The sequence below is a fragment of the Vidua macroura genome, chromosome Z (assembly GCF_024509145.1).
Source record: "Vidua macroura isolate BioBank_ID:100142 chromosome Z, ASM2450914v1, whole genome shotgun sequence".
NCBI lineage: Eukaryota > Metazoa > Chordata > Aves > Passeriformes > Viduidae > Vidua > Vidua macroura.
In genome coordinates, this window is record NC_071611.1 from 38,124,226 (window position 1) to 38,149,030 (window position 24,805).

Here is a 24,805-nt window from a genome sequence, read left to right on the forward strand (position 1 = left end):
GATGTCTCACCTCTGAGATGACAAAGGTTTAATGAGGCAGTTCTGGCAATAAACACTTGGGAAACAATTTTGCAACTTGAGGTGATTAAGAGAAGTCTTGAAAAACTATTGCAAGGAGGAGATATGCTTTTTTTTTTTTTTTTTTTTTTTTTTTTCCCAAACATAACACTCTGATTGCAAGGACAGTTTCGAGAGCAGGTCTCTACACATCTTCAGTAAGGCATTGGTGTTTGTACAGCACCAGCTTTACAGTTTGAATTCCAATCCCAAAGCCAGAAAGAAAACCACAAACAAATATGCAGATATAAATGGCTGATGTGCTGGTCCATCCCAATCACTCTGCTCTCCACAGTGGAAAATTTCTAACTAACTCAGGGCAGAAGCAGTAACAACTCGCAGGTCATCTGGCACAACTCCTTGATAGACCAGACATCTCATATTGCACATCTACAAATCTCCTACCAGGACCACTTTTCATTTTATGGAGGGAAGGTCTGGGTACAGCAGCCATGACACAGGACTCCAGGGCTGACCTGAGGAGCACAGATGAAACATACAAGTCTCCATGAAGGGAAAAAATGCTCCTTTTCCATGGAAAGGGACAGTCACTTCTGCCCCATGGCCAGCCACGGGATCAGGGGTGCTGGCTGTGCTCATTGCCTCTTCTGGCCTGCACTGTAATGGCCATAAGTGAACCAAGGCAGGACAGGTATCTTGTCCCTCAGATCCCTCATACACTCACCAATTATTGTGACACTGACAGAATAGCACTAGCTCTGTTTTATAGGTAGGGAAACAGAACATGTAAACAAGGATCTCTATGCATCAAGAACAGAACATGTAAACAAGGATCTCTATGCATCAAGTGTGAAGACACAAACAGAAAACCAAGACAATGCTCATCTTTGCTGCATCTGCTCCAGTGTTAATGTTGGCAGTATGTTCAAGCAGATCAGAGTTAAACAAAGTCTTTGAGAAACAGAAAAGAACAAGGAAGGCAACAGCAACAGGACCAGCCATGGGATCCCTGATTTGAGAAAGAACTTAAACTGGAGTAGTCTTGATATTTAAGGACAGGCTGCTCTCCCAATGTCCCAGTGGCTTTTTAAGCCTTTGGGCCAGCATAGGTGACTATGTTGAAGACACAAACCACAAGTGTGGTGGCTGCATTTTCTTGGCTCCAATGAAGAAGGAGAGAAGCTGCAGCAGCAGTCCCAGGTCCTGCCATGCCCACTCCAAACCATGCTCAGTACCTCTTCTGTTGGTCCCTCAGCTCACAGTGGGACCTCTGCTGTAGCCAGAAGAAAGAGCAGAGAGATGGATGAACCCCTTTCCTCACCACCCTCAGTTCTGTGATCCATGTAGCACAACACTCTTGATTTATATACTGTGCCCACAGAAAAAAATTTCCAAGTCACTGACTCACTAAAGTCATTCCTAAACCCTAGCAGAGCTTATTTGCATTTTTTTTATTTTAAGTTATACTTACATGACCTACTGTTTGCAAGTCTCTTCTGGTACAGTTTCGTATAAATGTGTGCAGTCACATAAAGACAGCAAGGCTTTATCAGTCAGTTTTGAGTCACACATGGCAGAGTACAGCATTTATTTTCATTGATGTTGATTGCTAATGCAGTAGTATGTGGAGCATTCATGGATGGGAATGAAGCTAGCTGCATCCCAAAAAGCAATAGAGATTAGGGCTAGAGAAGTTCAGCAGGGCTTTCATCTGTCTAAATTCCATACAGTCTCACTCTATCATGAAATTACATTCTGATTCTAAAATCTTACTCTTTTCAGCAACTGTTTCTTTGGCCAGTCTGTTCTACCCCTGTATTGCACAGAAGTTTGGCCATGTTATCTAGAGAATACAAAGCAATTGTTAAGAAGTTTCTCATAAATAATTTCCTCCTTGGGATGTCAAATGCATAGCAACAGAAGAGAAGAAAGATGACTTTGTGGCTGAAGCATAGCTGGGAGAGTTCAGTGATATGGAATCTATTTCTAGCTGTTAGCACTTGCCTTCTGTTTTGGGTTTACCCTTATTCTTATATTGTTTAGACTGGGAGATCATTAAAGCAAGGATTTTGTTGCCCTGCCTTTTTTCAAGTGCCCATTAAAAGGATGAGATAGATGAATAAATAAGACAGGACTAGTTAATTAGCTTCCCTACTTCTCCATCTTTTACTCTGTGAAAGGGAAAATAATTTTATAATAACACTTCATAAAGCTGCTAGAAGTATTTATTCCAAGCTATTTTTAAATCATACCATGGCTCTGGATAGCAAAACAAAGGATGGTATACATGAAAGCCTATATGCTTCAGCAGTGGTTGGGTATAACACAGGAAGCCCTCTGTAACATCCACAGGGCTGCTGTGGGCCTGAGAGATCCATTAATTACTTTGGACAAATTCAACGATGTCTTTAGACAAAATGGATTTTGTTGGGTTTGTATTGTTTCGAACGCAAACTCAGCATACATACTATTGATTTCTGATGACATGACTGTGTCAGTCAGAGGCATAAAGAGGTGCCCTGAGAGCTGCTGGCAAAAATACCGGCACGGTTGTAATGGTATCTGCAACACAGATCTTATTGTTCTCTCATGAAAATGAGTTTACTATTTACTGTGCACAGTGTGTCCACAAAGGGCTTACTTGTACACTGTAATGAACTGTCCTACTACGGACCCAGCAAGAGCAATGTGCAAAGGAACAGAGGAAAACCAGGCCAAAAATAGAGACTGCGCCTTCCACCTCTCAAACCTGGACCATCGTTCAATTTGTCCCAACAGGACAAAAAGTAACCCCAGGTTAGTCACTGATTGAAGACCACACACCATTAAACTCACCAACATCAGCACCACTGAGAGCTTTCCCTAATGGCCAGGGTCTCATGTCAATTATCTTTCCATTGATGCTCAGTGACTGGATGCAGCCCTGGAAGCCGTGGTTGGTGCCGGTGGCCCTGACCAGCCAGTACAAGCTGGGAGCGCCGCCAACGTAGAAGGGAGTCTGGAACGTGATTTTGCTGTACTGGCCCTGAAGGGAGAGCAGAGCACAGCACGCTGTGTAACAGATACAACAGAGGACAACATTAAGCCACAATCAATTTTTTTCCTCTATGAAGAACTGTGTCAGGGAATATATATGTAGGTTGTTCACTGGTAATTCCTTCCCCTTATTCATTCCCCAAATCAGCCCACCATTTGAAATCAACCTTTTTCACCTGCATCCCATCATGATAACATGAACTACTAAAAGCACAATAAAAAAAGACTAAAAATCACTGTTTCGAGGAGAAAGCATGGTCTGTCTTTTGCTGCAATTTCTTCCTTTCTTTTTGCAAAAAATTGTGTCTTCTAAACCGTGAGCCCTGAGGGATAGACCAGTGAGACATTGTCTTTTGGACAGAACCCAGCAAGTGTTCAGTATTGAATAATTATGAAATAACAAAAAAAAAAAAGGTAAAAACAAAGAAAAGGCAAAAGCCAGTAAAGTCGCAACTTCAGCAGGGTTCTGCTCACTTTGCCATTGCTAAATGTACTGCCCATCTCTTTAACAAATCTACAGAAATCTACATATACAAATTTACTAAAATTGCTACAGTGAAAGTACAAGAAACATCAAAACCAACAGAGCCTTTTTGGACCAGTGACCAAAACTCCATGCTACTGTGGCCAACTGAGTCAAAATTCCTTCCACAAATTGATCAAAATATGACTTTTGCCTCCTACTCAACAGGTCTTTCAAAACCCTGCAGACCTTTAGAAAAAAATATTCAAAATTCTCCGTTATTCAGGTTACCAAGTTGTGCTTTTGACAGCACTGACTTCTAGCCTAAAATCTTTCAGGTTTTTTCACCCCTGCCCTGCCCCCACAGCATTTAAAACAATAAATTCTATCACCATAGCCTGTATTTGGCCAGGCTAAATAAGCTGAGGTTACTGAGTCTGCAGGTGAACACTTGCACAGTACACCGCAGAAACAGTACATATCTCTCCTGATTCACATCTGCACTTTGCATGGCCTCATAGCATTGGTAACAGCAACACATGACACACTGAAATTCTTTCCTCTGTCATTTCCATCTGATGAGAACTCAATACACTGCAATTTTTTCTCTTCAGTGCCTGCACATAAAAGTGGAAAGCAATAAGACATCTGAAGTTGCTTTCTTTCAGGGCTAGGAATGGCATGTTAATAGTGGCTCTCAAAGGAAAGAGATCTGAAACAATTTGAAATTCCCTTTTCTTCCAGTGTCTTAATTTTGTTTTCTAGCCCAGCAACAGATGAGAAAGTCAAAGCATCTTCCTGAATTATATTTTATCTAGTCAGCCTTGTATGAACTTGCTGGTGTTGGCATAAGTCAGAGCAGAATGTCTATCTCCATTACTATGCTTAAATCTTTGTCCAGAATATGCATGTAATTACACCTCTGTATACAAATTTTGTGGGAGTATATGCATATTATACATAAATATATACTCATACACACATATGCATCTAGTTTTTATGTCTGAGGAAGAAGAGAAGTTCTCTGAGGCTCAAAAAAGAAAACAATCAGGCACAGAAACGGTAAAATCTAGTAAACTTCTAATGGCCTGCATTTGAGACTGGCATAGGGTAGCTGAAGGGTCACAGAGCAAACATGGAGAACAACAGGGAAACTGTGATGGGATTCAGCCCTGAGATATATGTCTCTGTGATTTCTAGATTATGTATTTGGAAGAGTAATCTGTACTCTGATCCTAGTTCACTAAATGTTCTGACACAAATAAATAAAGCTGTACCTTTTAAATCTGATCAGGCTTCTAGTGGCAAGAAAAGAAACATCATCACAACCTTGAGAGACCCCAAGATCAAGCCAAAAGGGCAGGATTACCAACCTGAGATTTTCCTGTCACTGGAGCATTGTTGTCCATCCTGAGCCAGCCATTCACCCCATCTCTGAACAATGTGACACTGTGCCAATTCCCCAGCTTGATTTTGTTTTCACTTGTTATGACTCCAACTCCTGTGCCACAGTTGAACCTGGGAACATGAGACAGAGAGGGCAAGGTGATAATCTTACATTAACCAAATAACCAAAAGTTGGTTTTAGACTCCAAATATTCTTTTTGTACTTGGGAACCTCTCTGTTCCACACTGCACAATAGCACAGGAAATTCAGACAGCAATCCTACATAAGATCTGTTCCAAATTTCAAACTTCATTATCTGTCTTTCCAACGTGAAGAAGATTTTGCATTCTCTGTCCATACCAAGTGCATTACTATGCTTGCCAACAGCTGAAACTGTTTCAAGATGGAGTGTATTACAATCTGAATTCCTGCTATCACAGTAATTTCTCCTGGGAATTTTTCTAGCTCCCTGGTAAAAAGCAGTGATACATTAATAACTCAGCTAGTCTATTTAAAACTTGGCGCCTATTAACAGGAAGACCTCCAGGAGAGCTGAACGTGCACAAAATGTCCCATTTTCCCCTACTGTCATGCAGTGCAGGTGAACAGAAACACAACTAAGGCACATCACCCACTTTGTTATTCCCCACTTTTAAAGGACTCATGTAAGGAGATCCTGGAAATACTCTTTCACTTGCTTCATATATATCAGATTGCAAGATACAGTCTCCATCTTCATTTAAAAAACCTAAACAAGGTAACATCTAAACAAAGCATATAAGATGAAGTTTGTGCCCCCTTGCTGGCACTACATCCTTTGTTTTGCTAAATTATCTGCAAGCCTTTTTCTGTGAAGCAAAAACACTGACTCAGTATACCATCAATATACCATCAGCTTAGCAAACACAGTGGCTCACTGGCATTTCCGGTAACCTAGCTATAAGCCCCAGATAAATGCCTTAAAGAAAACTGATCATTTTGCCTTTATATTGAGGTCTGAATTAAAGAGCTCAACAGGGCACATGTTCACACACTAAAGAAAGATGAGAGAAAAAAGTATTGAAGTACTCTTAAATGAAATTATACTGTCCATTTGGTGCACTGTATGGGGCAGATGTCAAAGACACTGGAGATATTAATCACATATAGCAGTCCCAGGAGGCAGCAATAGCCCCTTCTGTTTGCATCAGATTTAGGATGGAGGTTTTACCTGAACTGGAGGCTATGTCGGATAATTGCCAGTGACATAAAATCACCACGACCATGTTCATTTTCTCCACAGTACAGCAGCAAACCGTCTTCAGATTCAGCCTGCAATCATTGGGTCAACATGAAAAATCAAAGCCTCACAATTACAGATAAAAGCAAGCAGCAGTGGGGGACTTTTCTCCAGAAAAGGGTTGTTATTTTTCAGAATGAGTTTTTAACTTGCAGGATCAGAAATTGTTTGATCGGTTTTGAATCCTGCATTTGAAAAACCTAGAAAATCACTGCCTTAATGGTTAAACAATTTAAGACTATCTCTTAAAGTATGGTACTATCAGACCAGAAAAAAAGCCTGGAAATATTAAAGACTGTCAGACATATCCCATATGAAACTCCTGAGTAAAAAGTCTAGCAAGAATGTCCTAGCAAGCCTACTAAGTGTAGACACAGCAGACTCACCGTGCATGAATACATACACCCTACTTCACATTTTCCATGAGACTGACACTCCTCAAACCAAACAGGCTGTGCTGGCAGGATTTCTCCATATGCTCGTAGCAACTGACACAGTGGCTTTTTGCAGCCATCCTGGGTTTTAAAATGGCAAATTGCCAGGGGAGTGTAAGATCACCACTGAGGCAAGTGATGCTGCAGCTTTTGTAACAGTCTCCTTCCCAGACTGTGAGGCTGGTGAGTCTGCTTTATGTAGGGGTGGGGATGCATCCAAGAGCTTGGCCACCCTCCCTAGAGGCATGTTCTGTACACAATGAATAGACAGCACTAACACAAGCCAGCATGGGATGTATCCACACTTTAGTCCTGCTTTTTAAGTATCCTGAATATATTAGTAGCCCGTGTCCCAAACTTCAGAGGGGGAAAATAACGTCCACTTAAATCTTGCAGGGTGGGAAAGGAATGCTATATATAGGGCAGTCTTCTGCTCAGTATGACAGGATCATAATCTCTTGTCCACAAAAATACTGCATACCACTTTCAAACTCTAATTCACAAAAATTCTCTATGTTCTTCAGCCTGTTGCTCATCCGCGTGACTGTAACCTTGTCAGTGTACATTCCTGCTAGTCCACAACTACTAGACCCAGGGATTCTCTCACACAGTACCTACCAACAATTGATGAAAACCCTTCAGCTGCCTACAATTTACATTCAGTGAGGGTTGAGCCAGATCTTTGCAGATGAAGGTTATACACAGGTTCACCACAATTACAGTGAAGCTGTACTGAAGGTAAGTTACTGCTCTATTGTCCACGACATCAGAGTAAGTAAATAAAACTTAAAATGCCAATGTGAGAATTGCTTAAACTTACCCTGAATTCAAGGGTAATTTGAAATGTCTGATAGGACTTTTTCAGTGGTTCAAAGGTGATATATGAGTAGCCAGAGAACTGAGGATACTGGATACTAATATCTGAAAAACAAAGAGGGAAGCATGTCATTTAGCAGTTTTTTCCATATAAAAATCAATATACACATTTAGTACTAGATAACATCAAGTGGCAATGAAAGGCAGAGTTCCTCCAGAGACAACCATTAGTCAGTAGCAGTCAACAATCAGTTAATCTATTGCCTTGTCCTCCCACCACTTTTTACAGCTAATTCCTTTATTCCCCAGGACCTGATGAACTGGGAAGGAAACAGGATACTGAGGGCCAAATAATGCTCAATAGTTTAATCAGAGAGTTCAGAGGAAATTTCGGCAGGTTTTCATCCTTATTATAGAAGAAAGACCACATCAACTTTATATTTATCTTCTTTTAAGAATTGATTTAAGGAAGAGAGGACAAAGTAATATTCTGTTCTGCAGGATTACAAAAACACACATGGGAAATATGGCCAGACTCTAGGCAGCATTAGTCACTGTTACTCTGTAGCTACTGCATCTGGAGAATCACTGGATGTCTCATAACAGCCCAGCTCTTCTCTCAAGTCAGCTCAGAGCAGAAGCTAAAAGGAGTGATGAGGAGAAGAGAGTCCTTGCAGGCATCTTTCTATCCCTGGCTGCAACAGTGGCTCTTTTTATTGCTCTTGTCAAATGGCATTATCAACCCTCACTCTTTGCTGTCTTGTGTTAGACCCTGACCCTGAGAGAAAATGAAAATTAGAGATGTCTTACTGCAAGCCACTGTCAGCTTTAAAATTACCTTTGCAGCTTATTTTCCTAAGAAGCACTGAGGACAGACACAGTTTCAGGCTTGAGTTTTTATATTTACAGTGGATTTAAGTCTAATGAGGAAGGAAGGATAAGGATTCCTATTCCTCTTTGCTTTTAAATACTGAGTTTTTCTCACTCAGTTTTTGAATCTGGGTAGAGTTCTCTCAATGTTTTTGCTTGCAAGGCATACATTTTAGGCTGAGGTGAAGGGGATTGGTGCTATAAACCTCAGTGCAACCTCAGCAGAGAACAATTATCAGTTGTCCTGATCACAAGTAGAACTGACTGGACCAGAGTGTCAGGCAGCTGTTGAATGTGAAGAAAAGCATGTTTCTATTCAGATTAATATATTATTTAACAGTATTGGCTACTGAAGACAACTCGGTACAAAGGAGTTGTACATGATGTTTACTCTGGAACAACACACTACCCTGTGAAAAATAGAGGGTTTGGACTGCTGTTAACAGACTGCTTTACAAGTGGTATATGGCCTTGTCAGTTCAAATAAATCCTCAATTCTTCATACTTGATCAAGGCCTAAAATCATATCTGCAGCTGTTCCATGTCGCTGAGTCATATCAAATTGTTTTCAGAAGGAGCTCCCTTTGTTCCAGCACTCCAGTTTAAAAAGATGAACCACCCTCAGTGTCTGTATCCCTGATGCATGACGCTACATGAAAGTCTAACATGACCCTACAGAAGAAACATGGGTCCCTGATGCTCTGCTGCATGGCATGGTCTTGGCAGATCAGATCAGCATGCAGAGGGATGGGCAGATGAGAGGGATGTCCACCAGACAGATGGGCAGATCAGCTCCTTCCTAGCTGGAGGAACAGCACCACCACAGCTAATGGGACTTTTTTTTTTTATGAGCCCTGGCATTCATCTGACACCTTGGTCACTAAACCAGAAGAAAAATTACTTCAGGGGGAAAAAGTGACTTGCTTATGGCCTGGTGAGGGAGCTGGACTGGTTCACCAGGTGATCTGCTCAGTGTTAACCTTGTGAAAGTGGGGGTTTAGGTCTCTAGAGGGAAAGAACAAAAAGGCAGCGAGGGAAGAAGAAGTAGGACAGCCTCCTTCAGCTCAGCAAGTTCCTGCCATGGCTCAGATGCCCTGAAAAGAGGCAATAGGATGGGTGGCAATTCCTGACTGAGACAAACACATCCTCACACTGACTCAGCCTTCAGGACATGCTTTTTGAACTGGGGATGAGATTTTGTTCCTCCCTTGCCCCAGTTTGCCTGACATGAGTGCTGCACTGCAGACTTGCAGGCCATGGGGAAAGACTCCTCTGGAGGTATTTTTACAATGGGAGTTTTCTCGCATCCCTGTGGTGGGACCAGCATCATCTGGACCACATCTGGATCAGAAAATGGGGGTGGTTCAGGGCTTCAGCTGCTGCCAAAGGCAAGTGTCAAAGAGGGGTTGAATGTCTTCAGCTTCCATCTGAGGGTGCCATGATTGGATCCTGTCACACCTGGGTGATTAACAACATACCTGCTTCATCATCCCCTGACTCTTAGGTGGGGGAAGGATGATTAACTGCCCCCATGCATCTTTACACAGGTTCTGCATTCAGCTTTATTAAAGAATTACTTTTTCCCACCTCACTGAGGGAAAAAAAAGCAAATGGGGTGACACCTGAACTGCAATTTGCCACTGGTAGGGATCCACAAAGCTCAGCTGGATATTCCTAAAGTGCACAATGGTGGGCTCTTTGCAAAGCTGCTCCTTGACCCAGACAAAGAACAGCCAGCAGGAGTGGGCACACAGAAACTTACCTTCCTCACAGGTCTCCCCTCCTTTGCCCAAGTTGCACTGGCAGCGTGAGCCGCCCCGGTCGTAGTCATTAATGCAGAAGCTGTCTGCAAAGCACACAGCCTCGTCACAGGACAGGTCAAGGAGACGCACAGCAGAGGACACATTGCCCCTCCGCGCTGCCCTCACCGTGGTCGCCCTTGCTGTGGTTGAAGGCCATGTGATGGCAGCAGTGGAGGTAGTGGGTTCAGAAGTGGTTGTAAGGACCCGTGACAGGAGCCTGGAACTAGACCCAGGAGTGACCTTTGTTTTGACCAGAAATTTTCTGTTGCCTCCTTTAATAGCAGGAAGTGGTCTGAGCTGAAAGGAGGAAACACCAGTTCAGTAAAATCAAAATTCTATGGGGAAACAAAATGAATACCTTTTAAGATGCAGATCTGAGGCAACAAACTCATCCTCAATGAAGAAAAAGAAGTGACCATATCACTATATCTGAGCACTTAATATCAGATATTAAACTTCCTAACAGGATAGGACACTTTAAAATATCCAGACTCTAAAGAAAACAGAAGTGCCAAAGACAAATCTTGACATTTACCTCTTCTATATAAATGTCGTAGTCTGAATCATCAGTATCAAATCCATCTCCATCACCAGTCACTGTGTCTGTGATGTACCGATGCCCATAGCTTCCACTTCCCAACTCCTCAGAGCCTGAAAAGACATAACTGGCATATTCAGTTCATATAGTTTTTTTCTGTTCGCACACAGCAATTCAGATCTTACCACTCCCCCGATTCACAACACTTAAATCTGAACTGGTGCTAATGTTCATCCTGTACAGACAAGTGTCAGTCTGCAGATGGCAGATCCTGTCCAAGTGATATACACACAATTTAAAACAAGGTGAAGACTTTCATTTAGTCAGCTACTAGGTGATTAAACAAATAAAGAAGGTAAAGCTCAGTTCTCCTGCAAACTGACTTGTATTCATCATTTTTCCAGGACAAAGGTTTCAGACTTTTTTGGCATGGACATTTTAATGACTGAATTGTTTTTAAGTCAAGCTTTTCCCTTTTGGAAAAAGAGTCTTGTATCTGCCTTACTGGAACAGCAAAAGAGATAATAAATAGGAACAGCAAAAGAGATGTGTACAGGTAAGATACACTCTATTTAGGACTTAATCTACCTCCACTGACTCCAAAACTCTTGAAATTAGTTTCCTATGTGTATTCTTAGACTATTTTTTAAAACACAATTCAGCATCTTGTAACAAGAAACATGCACAAACATCTTCACCCAGAGGATTGTTGGGCACTGGAACAGGCTCCCCAGAGAAGTGGCCACAGCACCAAGCCTCACAGAGTTCAAGAAGCACTTGGACAATTCTCTCAGGTTCATGGTGGGATTATGGGGGCTGTCCTGTGCAGGGCCAGAAGTTGGACTCAATGATCCTTGTTGGTTTCTTCCAACTCAGGATATTGAATGATTCTATGACTATGTGTTTTTCTAGTACATAATCTACTTCTGCCGCTTCCTGGAGTGCTGAACTGTGTTTTGGAGGATTCTGGGCTGGCAATGGACAGTTTAAACAGTAAAGGGATCCTCATTTCTATTTCACAGAAAGTATCTGTGCTTTTCTGCACTTTACATAGCAAATTCTGCCTAAACAATGGTTTGTGCTTTTTAGCTATTAAAATTCACCAGGTCATGAAAAAATATAATTAAAGTAATCAAATCATTACAACTACTTGTCATTTCAGTGAGGGTGAGAACAGATATCTTTAAACCATTAAAACAACAGACTCATATATCTGCCTTTTCCATACAATATTTTTCTATCTCTTAAAAACAGCATAAGTAACCTTTGGTTTACAAAGTCTCTAGTGAGCTGAGCGTGCTTACCTAAATCTTTTTGTACTCTTTCCTTCTTTGCTGTGATTGCAACCCAGAAGTCCTGGCAGGCAGTTATGAAATCCAACATAAGTGCACCAGAGATGAATGTGTGCCCTGGCTGACTAACTAGACACACTCCGTATGCTCTGGGAGTATTATCAATGGGCTTTGCACATTACATCAGCATACAGAAAAAATTAGAAACAAATGAGTAGAAATAATGAGGCATACACACTTGCAACCAAGAAAGCATGCTGGACTCTGACAGAATATGTGTAAGTCTTTCCACTCTAACATACACTTCTAGTCATCTGTAAATAATACATTTTTTCTGTACATTAAACGGAAGTATTCATCACTGAGTTCTACCAAATTATCTAAGCAGAGAACTCTGCTCTATGACAGGTAACAAGATGAGGCAAACAGGACAAACTACATCCAGATTATTTCTGCTACTGACTGTGAATGCACAGGCAAAGGATTACTGTTAGGGAATCAGACTGCACATTTATGAACTGGTCCCAGTCCTACAAAAACTGGAATGAATTTCACCATGCTGAAATCAAAATGTAAAAAAACCCTCTTACTCCTAGTATTCACTTTTATAGTCATTTAGGTTAATCACCATCCAGAATAATTTTACACCAGGGAGGAAGCTAGGGAGACTAAAGCAGAGAAGAGTAGAGTACAGCAGAGTAGAGTAGAGCAGAGTACAGCACAGTACAGTACTGTACAGCAAAGCAGCATAGAGTAGAAAATTATTCCATTGGAAGGAACCTACAATTATCATCTGCAAGCTGCATCTTCTACCCATCATTGCATCAGAATCCCCTTTTTTGGTAAACAGGGATTCTCTAAGACATGCATTTCTACAAAAGAGTTTCAGTGTGTAAAACCACAAATATATGTATTACAAATATGATTTGCAGTTGGATTGCCTGGTTTTTGTAGCAGGGTGGGGTTACAGGGGTGGCTTCTGTCAGAAGCTGCTAGAAGCTTCTTCCATATCCAGCAAAGCCAGTCCCTGGTGGTTCCAAAGATGGATATGCCAGGCCAATTAGAAATGAGGGTAACGCCTCTGTGATAACATATTTAAGAAGAAATCAAAACAAAGTTTGTGGTGCAGTCTTAATTCCTGAAATAGAAGAGTAGGAGGTGAGAATATGTGAGGAGAGCAACATGCAGAGACAAGGTCAGTGAAGGAGGAGAGGCAGGAGCTGCTCCAGGCACCAGAGCCGAGATTCCCCTGCAGCCCCTGGTGCAGCCCTTGGTGAGGCAGCTGTGCCCCTGCAGCACAGGGAGGTCCACAGGAATGCAGAGATCCACCTGCAGCCCCTGGAGGAGCCCATGCCAGAGCAGGTAGGTGCCTGAGAGGAGCCTGTGAGCCTGTGGGAGATCTGTGGGAAGAGGGCCCTGCTCCCAGGCTGGAGCAGCCTGCACCCCACAGAAGAGTGACCCACTGCTGCAGTGTTTGAAGGGTGCTGCTGTCCATGGGATGGACTCACACTGCAGTAATTTGCAGGGGGCTGCTGTCCATGAGATGGAGCCATGCTGGAGAAGTTCATGGAGAACTGTCTCCCGTGGGAGGGACCCCACGGTGCAGCAGGGGAATGACTCCTCCTCTCCCTCAGCAGGGAGAGAAGCCCGGGTGATGAACTGACCACAATCCCCATTCCCTGTCTCCTTGCACTGCTGCGGTAAGAGGTAGAGCTGGGATGGAGAGATGGGGGAACATGTTTTTTAGGGTTTCTTTTACTTCTCATTATCCTGCTCTGATTTTGTTAGTAAAAATTCACTTCATATCTCTAAGTGGAGCCTGTTTTGCCCATGCCTGATATTTGATGAGTGATCTCTACAGGTCCTTACCTTAACACATGAACCTTCATAATTTTTTTCTCCTCTGTCCAGCTGTGGAGAGGAGAGAGAGAGGGGCTTTGGTGGGGGCCTGGCATCTGGCCCAGGTTAACCCAGTCTTCTTACTGGAGAATGTGGGCAGTCATGAAGATTTTAAGATAAGGACAGTAACTGGGAGAAGTAATGGGCAGAGCAAGTACTGAAAAGTGTTAAGTGTTATAGAGTAGAATGATCATGGGGAATTTTTCTTGTAACTGTGGTGAAGGATCAAGGAGTGAATTTTATGCAAATTGTTCATTTTTGTTCTGTGTTGGGATGATTTTATTTTGGCTTTAATGTTGGGGGTTTTCTTTAAAGTTCACCACAAAAGGGATTTATTGGTAATATCATGTACAATATCTTTTTAGTATCACATACAATGTCCTTACTTCTGCCTTGATTTAGATGTAGAAACTCTCAATGAAGAAAGCCAGCTCCAGTTCACAGTTTGCTCCCAGCATTCCTCATTGGCTTCCTTCATTCTCTTGGCCAAGAGCTTTGTATACTGCTGCTTCCTCCTTGTTCTTTTGAGTGCACTGCTTCTTCAGAGCAATATGCCTGCGCTTATGCTGCAGAACTTGCGTCGTCCCTAGTCACTGGATTTTAGGAGCTTTGGTTCAGGGTTTCTTGCCCCCCTTGTTCAGAGGCTTCCTCACAACATACTGGCAAATGTCATCCTTCTCAGACAGGCTGGGCATTCTGCTGGTCCTCTTGGGACCAAGATGACAGGGTTGTGTCAGTCAGCCCCAGAATGCCCTTTTCACTCTTTTTCACTATGACAGAGTTCAGGACATTCAAGTTTGCATCAACAATGCAACCACAAACGGATTTGCACTTTCTCTCTCCAGTTCTTCTGGGGTGATAGTAGGAAGGCACCTTGCTGAGCAGAAGGCAGACACATCTGTGAGGCAGGACACCTTGCTTCATGGAGAAACCTTTGTCATCACTGATCCAGACAACATATCCCTCCCACTCCTCACCAAGGGAATCAGAATGGCTCTGTGGCCGTTCATTTCTCATAAAATGTTCTTAGTTTGCACCCATTGTCCACTTCAATGAGCATTTGGCAGCCAGTGGCTGGGAAAGAGATGTTCAGCTTCATCGTGCTCACACCTTGACACTGCTGGAAGGGGCAGCACTAACTCAGCTCCCAGCATTCGCAGCAATTTTCAGCTCACTGAATCACAGCATCACAGAATTAACTAGGTTGGAAAAGACCTTTGACATCATCAAGGCCCACCTATGATCTAACACCACCTTATCAACTAAACCATGGCAGAGTGCCACATCCAGTCTTTTTTTAAACATGTCCAGGGATGGTAACTCTACCACCTCCCTGGGAAGATGATGTCTCTGACACACCAGGGAGGAAGATCAGGCACTGATGTTTGTTAATGGTCACTTATTCCTTGTGCATCCTCTGGCAGCTCCTTGTCCATTGAGATGTCAAGCTCATCAGGCCTTGCCCAGGGAACAGTCTCTTAAAAAGAAACTTCCATTCCCTTCCCCCCAGGGCAAAGATGAAGAAAAACCCTAAATGAAGTTAGTTAAAAATTTTAGAAGTTGTATCATTTCCTACACTATTGCTTATTACCTTAATACTATATGTCTGAAAGTATTTCACAGCTAATTTTGTTCTTTCAATGAATAGAAGTATAATTTGCCTAACAGCAATGGAAGCCATAAAGATAATTTGGGAATAAACAAAGGAAAACTCACAATGATGTGTCAAGGGAAACAATCTAATCTGTACTCAAATAAGCTGAAATAAACAAACTCCATTTTCTAACATAGAACTTATAAGCTGCAAAATAAACATCTGTTATGGTCAAAATGCTGTCATATTTTTTTCTCTTTCCAATCAAACATTTTATTGGCTTAATGGGATGTAAATTCGATAAGAATGGCAGGAGTGAAGCAATGCAGAAAATGAAGAATCTATATGTAGGAGAACGTTAGATCTCAAATTCATATTCAGATAAACACACTTGCATGTATGGGCATGATTTTAATGTCATGCCAGTTTCACAGAAATTTAACTGTCCTGTTTTGAGTGGTTATCACTAAAACACATTAATAACCACCAGCATGCAATGAAACATGGTAGCTTAGGAGAGACTGGCAGTTCTCCAAACAGCAGGTGTGCCTCTTTCATCCAGCAGATCAAAATGCTCCATGCTTTTCCAACAGAAGACCGTGGGAGACCAAATGTACCCACTATTTTAAATCAGACAATGGTTCCTTTCATGTTATTAACTGGTACAACATTTAGAGCCTGGAGAGAACAAAGAAGGTATGGCTAATTGTGTCTGGTAGAAAAACTGCTTTGAGGCCCTTCTTCAAAGACATTCACTATGTAAGTTTGGTGTCACCAGAATAAATGTGACTTCAGAAGATGTCCTAATATCCATAGGTCTCCGACTCTCCAATTTTTCCCCTTCCTGACTCTAGCTATCTGCATTTCAGCCAGCTACATTTCTCTACCTGCTGATCTGTGAGCAGCTTTGGTAACATGTAATGCACTTGGGAGCAATGCAGCTGCTGGATGGACTCCTGACCATGTCTGAACTTACATAGGTGAGTACACACATGACTGATGAGGTATCAGACCACTGGCTTCTCAGCTGCCTTGTTCTTCCCTACATTTGGTTTTTGCTCACTGGACATAACATGATAGCCACATGTGATGTGATGCAATATAACTACAAAACAGGATGCAGAGAAATTAACAGAACTTTTTGTAGATAAACTACTACATCAGCCCATCTCTTAAGTACACTGTGTTGCTTTCCTGGAGAGCTCATCTTGTAATGGGTGGTAAATCAGGGACAATTAAGCAAAGTGGTACTCTGCAAATACCAAAACAATGACTGCAGAGATTATAAGCAGGCTATATTTAATTAAATCAGTGTTCCAGTGTACAAGGAGATGAAGTCTGAATAAGACCTTCTACCAGGTCCTATAATCCTGTTTTACAAATAATTTAAGAACTTGTGGGGGTCATGAACTTTAGACAGCTTCTTTACAAATAATTAGGGATTAAGTTATACTACAGAAATCCTTCTCAAAACAAATATAAAGCTGCAAAAACTACTGTTTTGCTGATTATGTTGCCATCATCCTACTCATGAAGAGACATGAGAGAGGGTAGGAGGTAGAACAGGGGGCACTGTAAGAGACAGATTGAATGGAAGTATTAACAGACTGACTGGCTTCATACAGAACCCCCCACAGGAGGGGTTTCTTAATTCAAAATACATCGGGAACATTTTAAAACACGTTTTATGCTTTTCAGTGACTCACAGTGTGACGCTGCCTGTTGCTTGGCCTGTCCCTTGCTTTTTGTCACTGTCCCTACAACTACCAACACTGCTTTTGTAAATTCTCTGGAGGTGTGTGGGAAACAGTTCTGTGGAAAACTTTCTCCATTTATTATCTCCAGGACACATTACCACCATTTAAATCAAGGTTTGGGCCCCAGAGACTGCCCTTTTATTTGTGCCTGAGCCTCAGCTGACACATTCAAGCTCCATGCAGAATACATAAGCATCTGTGGCAATGCCCTGCTCTGTGTGATCCTGGCAGTGACAGCCAGGACCAGAGGAAGGGATGTGCCCTGCTTAAGCAGTCACTTCTGTCACATTTGTTGTGGAGAAGACACTTCCTCTGTTGATCTGGTAAAGCCCAAGGCTGGTGACCTTGCAGGCACAGTGCAAACCCCATCTGTTTCCTGAGGAGATGAAGGATATTTAAGCAATACAGGTGATGACATTTTTTTATTATTCTTTGGGACAGTTTATTTTGTTGTTTCTAAACTGAATATGTGCAATTTTTATTTTTCAGTGAATTGTCCATGACATTTTGAAAGATTTTATACAACAAAATCCCAACAACCATGTAGGTGAAACATCCACAACCTGCAACTATAATTAAGAAAGGCAACAAAAAATTGATTTATTGCATAATTTCTCTCTAGAAAAAAATTAATGAAACCAAATCACAAATAAATGAGAACCTTTGGGGAAACTTGCCCTCTCTTTACTCCCTGAAAATGAAGCAATTAACAAAGCATGCATTTTTTAGTAAGTAAGGGGGTAACTGCTTATAATCAAGGCCACATGTTCTATATTCAAGGACCTTGGGAGGTCTATCACATTAGGTGATACTGTCAGCATCCCTTTAGGGGAGCAACGGTTTTCCTATGCTGATCTGAAACAATGCAGTCAGGAGTAGTGCAAATCCACCTCCATTTTAAAAAAAAAATGAGTGAACTATCTGTGAGAATGAGATAAACCACAACAGAAAACATCCCCATGTAGCATGGACTAATCTCTGCCTCAGCTTGCCTACAAGAGCTGCAAGAGAACCTCTGTAAGACATCATGGACCCTAATGGTCCTCTGCATTTGAGGTAATGTTGGGAATTTGTTAATCAATTAAAATAAATGTGAGAAAAGCACTACTATGTCAAGTCATGCATAAAAAATCCAGCATAGACAAGTGTAAAATTGCAAATTTTTGAAATCCAAACACACTAAGGACCTTAGTGCCAGCACCGTGTGAGCTAAATGTAATGCAAAGGAGTCAGACATAACTTCTGCCAGTTTTCTAAGATATTTCAGGAATTTCTGAAGAATACATAGGTAGGCAGAAAATAGCACCAAAAATCTGTGGCATGTAGCATGTTTCACTGCTTAGGTGGAAGGAGGAACAACAGTAGTAATGAAGGTAGTAATTCTTATGATGTGCTCTCTGAAGAAAAAAGGCGCTTCAGTTTTGGAGATGCTAGCTGTCTGGCACCTCTCAAAAATGCAGGTGACTAATAGGTCACTCACTGGCACTTTGAGACAGTCAAGCAACTGGTACCACCTGAGCCAGCCCCAGGGGACTATCATCAGGTGTCTGTGAATGGCACATGTCCTCCTGCAGTGAAGGATGAAAACCACAAAACTTTGAGGACCTCAAATCTGCTGAACATTAACACCTGAGCAACTGAAGTGAGTGATTAACTGGACCAAAATTCTGGGCTTTCTGGCTGCTAGAAGCAGGAGGGTACCTTCAGATACATAATATGAATTAGGACTGAGTTTTGACTGGATGCCTTTGAGCACAGTAGTTTGGGATTTTTTTCCGTTCCTGTTTTTTTTCTGAAACTTGTCCATTGAATCATTCTTCAGTGATTTTTAATGTTTTGGGGAAAAATAAATGTTCAGGCTATGCACAGCTTTAATGAAGAACAATTTTCTCCCAATAAAAGTTTAGCTTTTCTACTAACATACAGAGTACTTGTGTATCTGGTTAACATCAAGTCAGTCTCCTACACAGACATCACAAGTAGAGACAAGTGAGAGCTGCTATCAGCTAGGTTATCATCTCAGCTACACTCCTCCCTTCAGAAAAGCAAATAATTTATTTCTAAAGGTATGCATCCCTGACACTTTTGAGCAACACTCCTTGCTCTGCACAAATCTGCTTGTTGTGATGACAGGTATCCACAAGATAATGCAGGTTTTCATGCATAGTGGCTATATGCCGTTTTTAAGCCTATTTTCAAATAGCACACTTTCAAAAGAACAACATTTGCATTTGCCAAAGGGTCCAGAGAGCCAAAGTAGCCCCAAGTACAAGTCTGGAGCAGGGCTGGAGCACATCACAGGCATGACATGGCCCTGGCCTGCAGGAGCTCTGCCTGGTCATGAGGGTCTCTGCCAAGTACTGCTAGGCCCTTGGAGCAGGGAAACCAACCTCTCAGCCACTGCAGCACTGATGCGCCTATCCTGGGCCAGCTTTTTAAGCCCAAGCAAAGATCAGTGCAAAATGCATAATATACTGAATTTTCAGGTCTGACCCAGGCACAGAGAACCAAACTAATGTCCCTTATGAACCTTTCTAGAAATCAGTGCTTATGCATACCAGATGTGAATTTGATTCCAAGCTGTGAAATGACAGAAACCCATGCTCTAGAGACATTTTGGCAGGCCTCTGCAGAACAAGCAGTTTCCAAGGCAAAGTGCCTTCCCTGGAGTACTGCAGTAATAACCTCAGCATGAAGATGATTCCACCCTTATTAATAGACCTAAACACTTTATCTTTTTCTGACCAAAGGATGCAGCTGTTAACATCCAAAAATAAACAAGATACCAAGGAGCACATGTGTGGCTGAGGCAGCAGGAGTTGACCCTGGAGGATCCATGGGCTGAGGAGCTCCAGAGTACACTGCACAAAATTTTCACAAACATTTACTTCAGAAGTTAAACTGCGAGCTCAGCAGCCATGGCAAACTACATGCAAACTGTTCGAGTGACTGAATTTATGACAGAGGGACAAAAGGAAAACTTAAAACTGCCATATAAGACTCAATGAAAAAAGGGATTCCACAACAGAGAGGCAGTTTAGAAAGCAATCTTTATCAGGTTAAATTGGTGGATCACTAAGCAGAGATCACAGTCCTACCTGAATATTTGCTGCTCACTTTCACTAGTTAATTGGAGATAGTTTGCAATTGAGAGAGTGAGAAAATAATAAAAAAAAAAAAAGGGCACTTAAACTTAAAAGTACTGATACACATTTTTATAGAAAAATTTTGGAACATTAATGATTTAGCTCAGTTAGTCCCCATACCTTGCTGGCTTTGGCTCTGTTTCCTCCATTGTTCCTCTTTATGACATTGGGTTTTTGCTATTAGAAGATGTGATTTGAGCAATTCCCAATATGCTCTGTGTTGGCTTGGTTGGAATTCTCACATGCAAGCTAGGAATTTGGGTGTGATGAGGAGCAACAGCCCCTTAAAGTCAGCCTACAGAGACACTGGTACTGGCAGAGGATTGCATCCTGAGGAAGCCCAGTAGCAACTGGACCAACACTTACTGCAGTGTGCATGATCTGTATTGCTACAGAAATGTAAATATAATAGTTAACAAGTTAGCATGTCGGCAAGTTCACAGAATATTTTTGCTATGCAGCTTCTGATCAAAAAGGGGTGCTTATTTCCTTATATCATTATTTTCATGACTGTGCTAATAGTTAAGAGTCTTACTCCTCAGAAAACTGTACAAGTTTAATTTGGTCTGAGTTGCTGAAATTATAAATGTAATAAATAAGGTTCAGCTTCAAAGAACAGAAAAAATGAACAATAGACTTTGTCTCTCTCATTTCTCCCCATGATATTCACTTATTTGTACTGCATGAAGCCAGCACAAAATTCAGAAAGTAGCAATCCAAAAATACCTGTCAATGACCTCCAGAGCAAAGAAATGGCATAAGAGTGATGCTGCCTGGGTCTTTTCAGATCTTTGCTCATGGCTTGACTTTCACAGGGTGCTTGCTGCAAGCTCCTCAGACAGGAGTGAGAGGTGTCAGAATGGAGAGCAACTCTTTCCACCAGCAGGCCTTCACAGATACCTCAGATACACTTTATTTTCAGATATACTTCATTTTTGTTTAGCTTTAATAGCAGAAAGGTGGTTGTACTCACTGAATGTGCGGATGATGTCGCTCGGTGCACTGGCAGGGCTGGATCCAAAGGAGTTTGCTGCTCGGATGGCAAACTGATACTTCGTGTTTGGGAGAAGTCCTTTGAGAACCATGGACTCCATCTGGATCTGCTCTTTTATTACCGTCCAGTTGCTGTCAAGGTCTGGCCTTGAGGATCAAACAAAGACCAGATCTTGAATAATTAAAGCTGGCTGTATAAATTAGCTACATTTATACTTTTCTAGGGAATACACTAATAAATGAGACAGAAATCTACTAAATCATCACTGAAACCCTTCACTCTTAAAGGATCAGACTGTGCAACCCACCATTACCAAGCTGTGAAGCCTTTGATGTCAAAACTGCATAATCATACAAACCCAATCACTCAGATTTTACTTATAAAGCCAAGGACCAACTGACAAATCCACTTAAGTGTATCTGTTTTGTGGATTTTGGATTTAGAGTTTTCAAGTAGGAGTCTATTAGCAGTTCCCACCTCCCTATGTGGCTGTATAAGGCAATAGAGGGTAATAGAGGGAAAGATCTTGATTTATTTCTAGGAGTTTGTGTTCTAATGCCAGTAAGTCCCTTCAAACATATACAACCATTAGCAAGATGGGAATCCAACATTTGATCTCCCAGGTAATCAGGTTAATCCACTCACATAGGAACATACAGAGCCAAAGTCTTCTCTTCAGAAAAACAGACAAAAAAAAAAACACCCCCCCCACAAAAAAAAAACCCAAACAAATAAATAAATAAATAAATAAAAACCACAAAAACAGACAACCCACAAAACCCACAGAACAATAATGTAGAGAACATGGCCTATGTACCTGGATTTTGTAACGACATTCCTATAGCTGCTTTTGGACAATCCCTGGTTAACTCCTGATTCATACTGGAAGCCAACTGCCAATAAGTACCTCTCTAAGTGCCATTATATTTCAAGTGAAACCAGTGTAAACATTCACATGGCAGTTTGTTATCGAGTGTTTTAAGTTCATGCATACAGGAACATTGTAAAGGGGTGGGTGATTCAAGTACTCTGAGAGAGTATTCTGATGCTTTCACACCAATTCCACTCTCTACAAAAGTGGCCTCTTCTTATCAAAGAGAAAACAAAATAAGAAGCTCAACAAATACAAACAACATAATAATGTAAACATTCATTCTAGGCCACCCAAAATATTAAAATTAAAGTTAATGAAAGTAAAATAAGGACAGAAATAGCTTTCAGAGAAAATTATTCCACTGTTATTGCAATATTTATTACAGGAAATAACCTCCAAGTGCACCCTGGATCTACCAGTGTTTACACAGGACTAGCTGCAAATGTCTCCAACAGTCTTCAAATTAAAAATTATAGCACAAGGCAGGCATTTTGTATTTGTTTATTTTCAGCTGGAAGGAAATGCCAAAGTTAATGTATGGTTTTTTTAGTGGTCAATACAAGATGTATTGATCACTGAAGTCCATTGCTTTGTGCCACCATGGCAAATGCAGTGGCAAAGCAGCAGTTCCCAGGTGCCTGTCTCAAGTGCACAGTGGCACACAGGATGTGAGTATTTCATTATTTTGCTAAAAATAAAAACAAAATCATAAAAATGCACAAGACATAATGATAGCTAAACAGACCGTCTTAAGTCACCCTTCACCACCATTTCCTGGTAGACAGAAGAGCATTTATTTTGGCTACCCTTCCATTGTTGCCCTCCTCTGAGCTTTTGATGCCGGGGCCAAAATGAAAATATATAGCGTTTTCCAAATGAAAGCTGTTAACACTGCCTCCTTCCAAAGGCTTGCTTAGCAGTGTTTTCAATTTTCCTGTACACATCCTTTTATGGTTCTAATTCCTATCCAAGGAATTCCTACTAGCTCAAGAGCTGCCTCAAGACCTTGCCCATGTGTCCACCCAAGTGGAAACAACACACCTTTGATGAAGGGACCCAAAGGAGGCATTGCACCCTAAAAAGATCTAGGAGATAACACAAATAGCAGGCTAGGTTTCAAATACACTGACTGTGCAGAAGTTTATAATAAAGGAAATGCCTGCAAACATGTAAGGATCTGCAGCTGAAGGAAAGAGGGAGATTTATCACTTGACCTTTGCTACTTCTCCAGAATGCTTCCTGTGTGAACAAAACAGTATGAGATGAAAACATGGCAAACAGATGGGGAAAGGAACACAAATTCAGCTGGTGAGTGCATCCAGGGCAAGCCAGCTCCCATGTTCCCTGAGATGAGAACATTTTGTTGAAAACTGTCTCCATGGTCTTGTTTTTTTATGTTGTATTTCAGTGTGTTGTCAACTTTTACACTGGAAGTGTTCATTCTGTTACCACTTCTCCCATTTTCCTGCAGCAGTACCTTCCCCAACACAGCGGACAACACCTTGCAGGGCAGCACCAAGCATTGTATCTGTGAATGGGGAAATCAGACAACTTCCATGGACATTGCCTGCTCACAGTTGCAGCTGTGCAACTCCAACACATAAATACTATGCAGAAAAAATCGAACACAAGTCATAGTGGTTTTAAAATAATAAATATATGGCTAAAGCAAATAGGACTGGATAGGTATAAATCAAGGGCAGAATTCCATGCCAAATGTACCCAAAAATTTTGGATTATTGCTTTATGTTGTAACTTGGGAAATTATTCAATTCAAGAAGGGAATTCTTTCTGATGCAGAGAACAGCAATTTTATAGTCACTTGAACTTCCTTTTAAAATCACCTGGAAATTATTTAAGTGTGAGGCACCCTCTAGCAATCCAATTTTCTAACATTTCTGATTGTTCTTCCATGCTGTATTCATACTCATATCAAGGGGAAAGTTTATCTTAAAATGGTTTTAAAAAGTATTCTAGCAAATAATAAGTGTGATGACAAGTACAATACATCATCATTTACAATAGAGAAATCTCTTGTATAATATACTGCACTATATTAAATTATTTTTAGTAACTATTATTATTTCACATCATTGTGACACTTTGTACAAAATAGATCAACTGATATGCCAGGTCAGCTGTGAGGAAAGGAAAAGTGGACAATTTTGGTAACTCATTCTCTTGTTAGATATTCTTCTGATGCTATCTAATGTGGTTAAGCAGTTCTTCCCTTATATCTTTCACTCCTCTTTCTTCATCAGTTGCCTTTTCAAGGAGTTAATCTCACAAGCAGTGAGCTAAATACTGAGTCAGATATATCTGTTTCATGCAATAATCAGGGAAACAGTATTAAAAGTATTTTTTCCTAGACACTGGGAGGTGTCTCCCTGGTCAGATCTGTTGTTTCAGGTTCTTTGCAAACAAAAGCAAACAATGACTGTCTGGTTCAGTGCAGTGCCAGAGACAGACAGTTCATCAGGGAATGAATTCAGGGATTTTTCTGGGAGGGAGAGGGAAGGCTTCAAACTAATCAAGAAATCTGTGCACAACACTATGCTGAATCTGCACCACCCTAACATCTGAATACTAATAAATCTCCCAGTTTT

At 41.3% G+C, this 24,805-nt stretch overlaps 1 protein-coding gene across 2 annotated transcripts in view; it reads right to left on the reverse strand.

The window, feature by feature from the left end:
- The window catches only part of EGFLAM (EGF like, fibronectin type III and laminin G domains), a 72,942-nt gene that overhangs the window by 21,409 nt on the left and 26,728 nt on the right, over window positions 1-24,805 (reverse strand). Inside the window, exons 7-13 of one of the 2 annotated variants that reach the window (XM_054004266.1) lie at window positions 21,305-21,471; window positions 10,641-10,756; window positions 10,066-10,402; window positions 7,438-7,538; window positions 6,115-6,215; window positions 4,891-5,035; window positions 2,854-3,043 (exon numbers count right to left, since the gene is read on the reverse strand). In XM_054004266.1, coding sequence (XP_053860241.1) covers window positions 2,854-3,043; window positions 4,891-5,035; window positions 6,115-6,215; window positions 7,438-7,538; window positions 10,066-10,402; window positions 10,641-10,756; window positions 21,305-21,471 — 1,157 coding nt within the window. Of the gene's footprint in view, window positions 1-2,853; window positions 3,044-4,890; window positions 5,036-6,114; window positions 6,216-7,437; window positions 7,539-10,065; window positions 10,403-10,640; window positions 10,757-21,304; window positions 21,472-24,805 lie in introns of those variants that run through there. The other variant, XM_054004263.1, reaches the window with a different exon arrangement.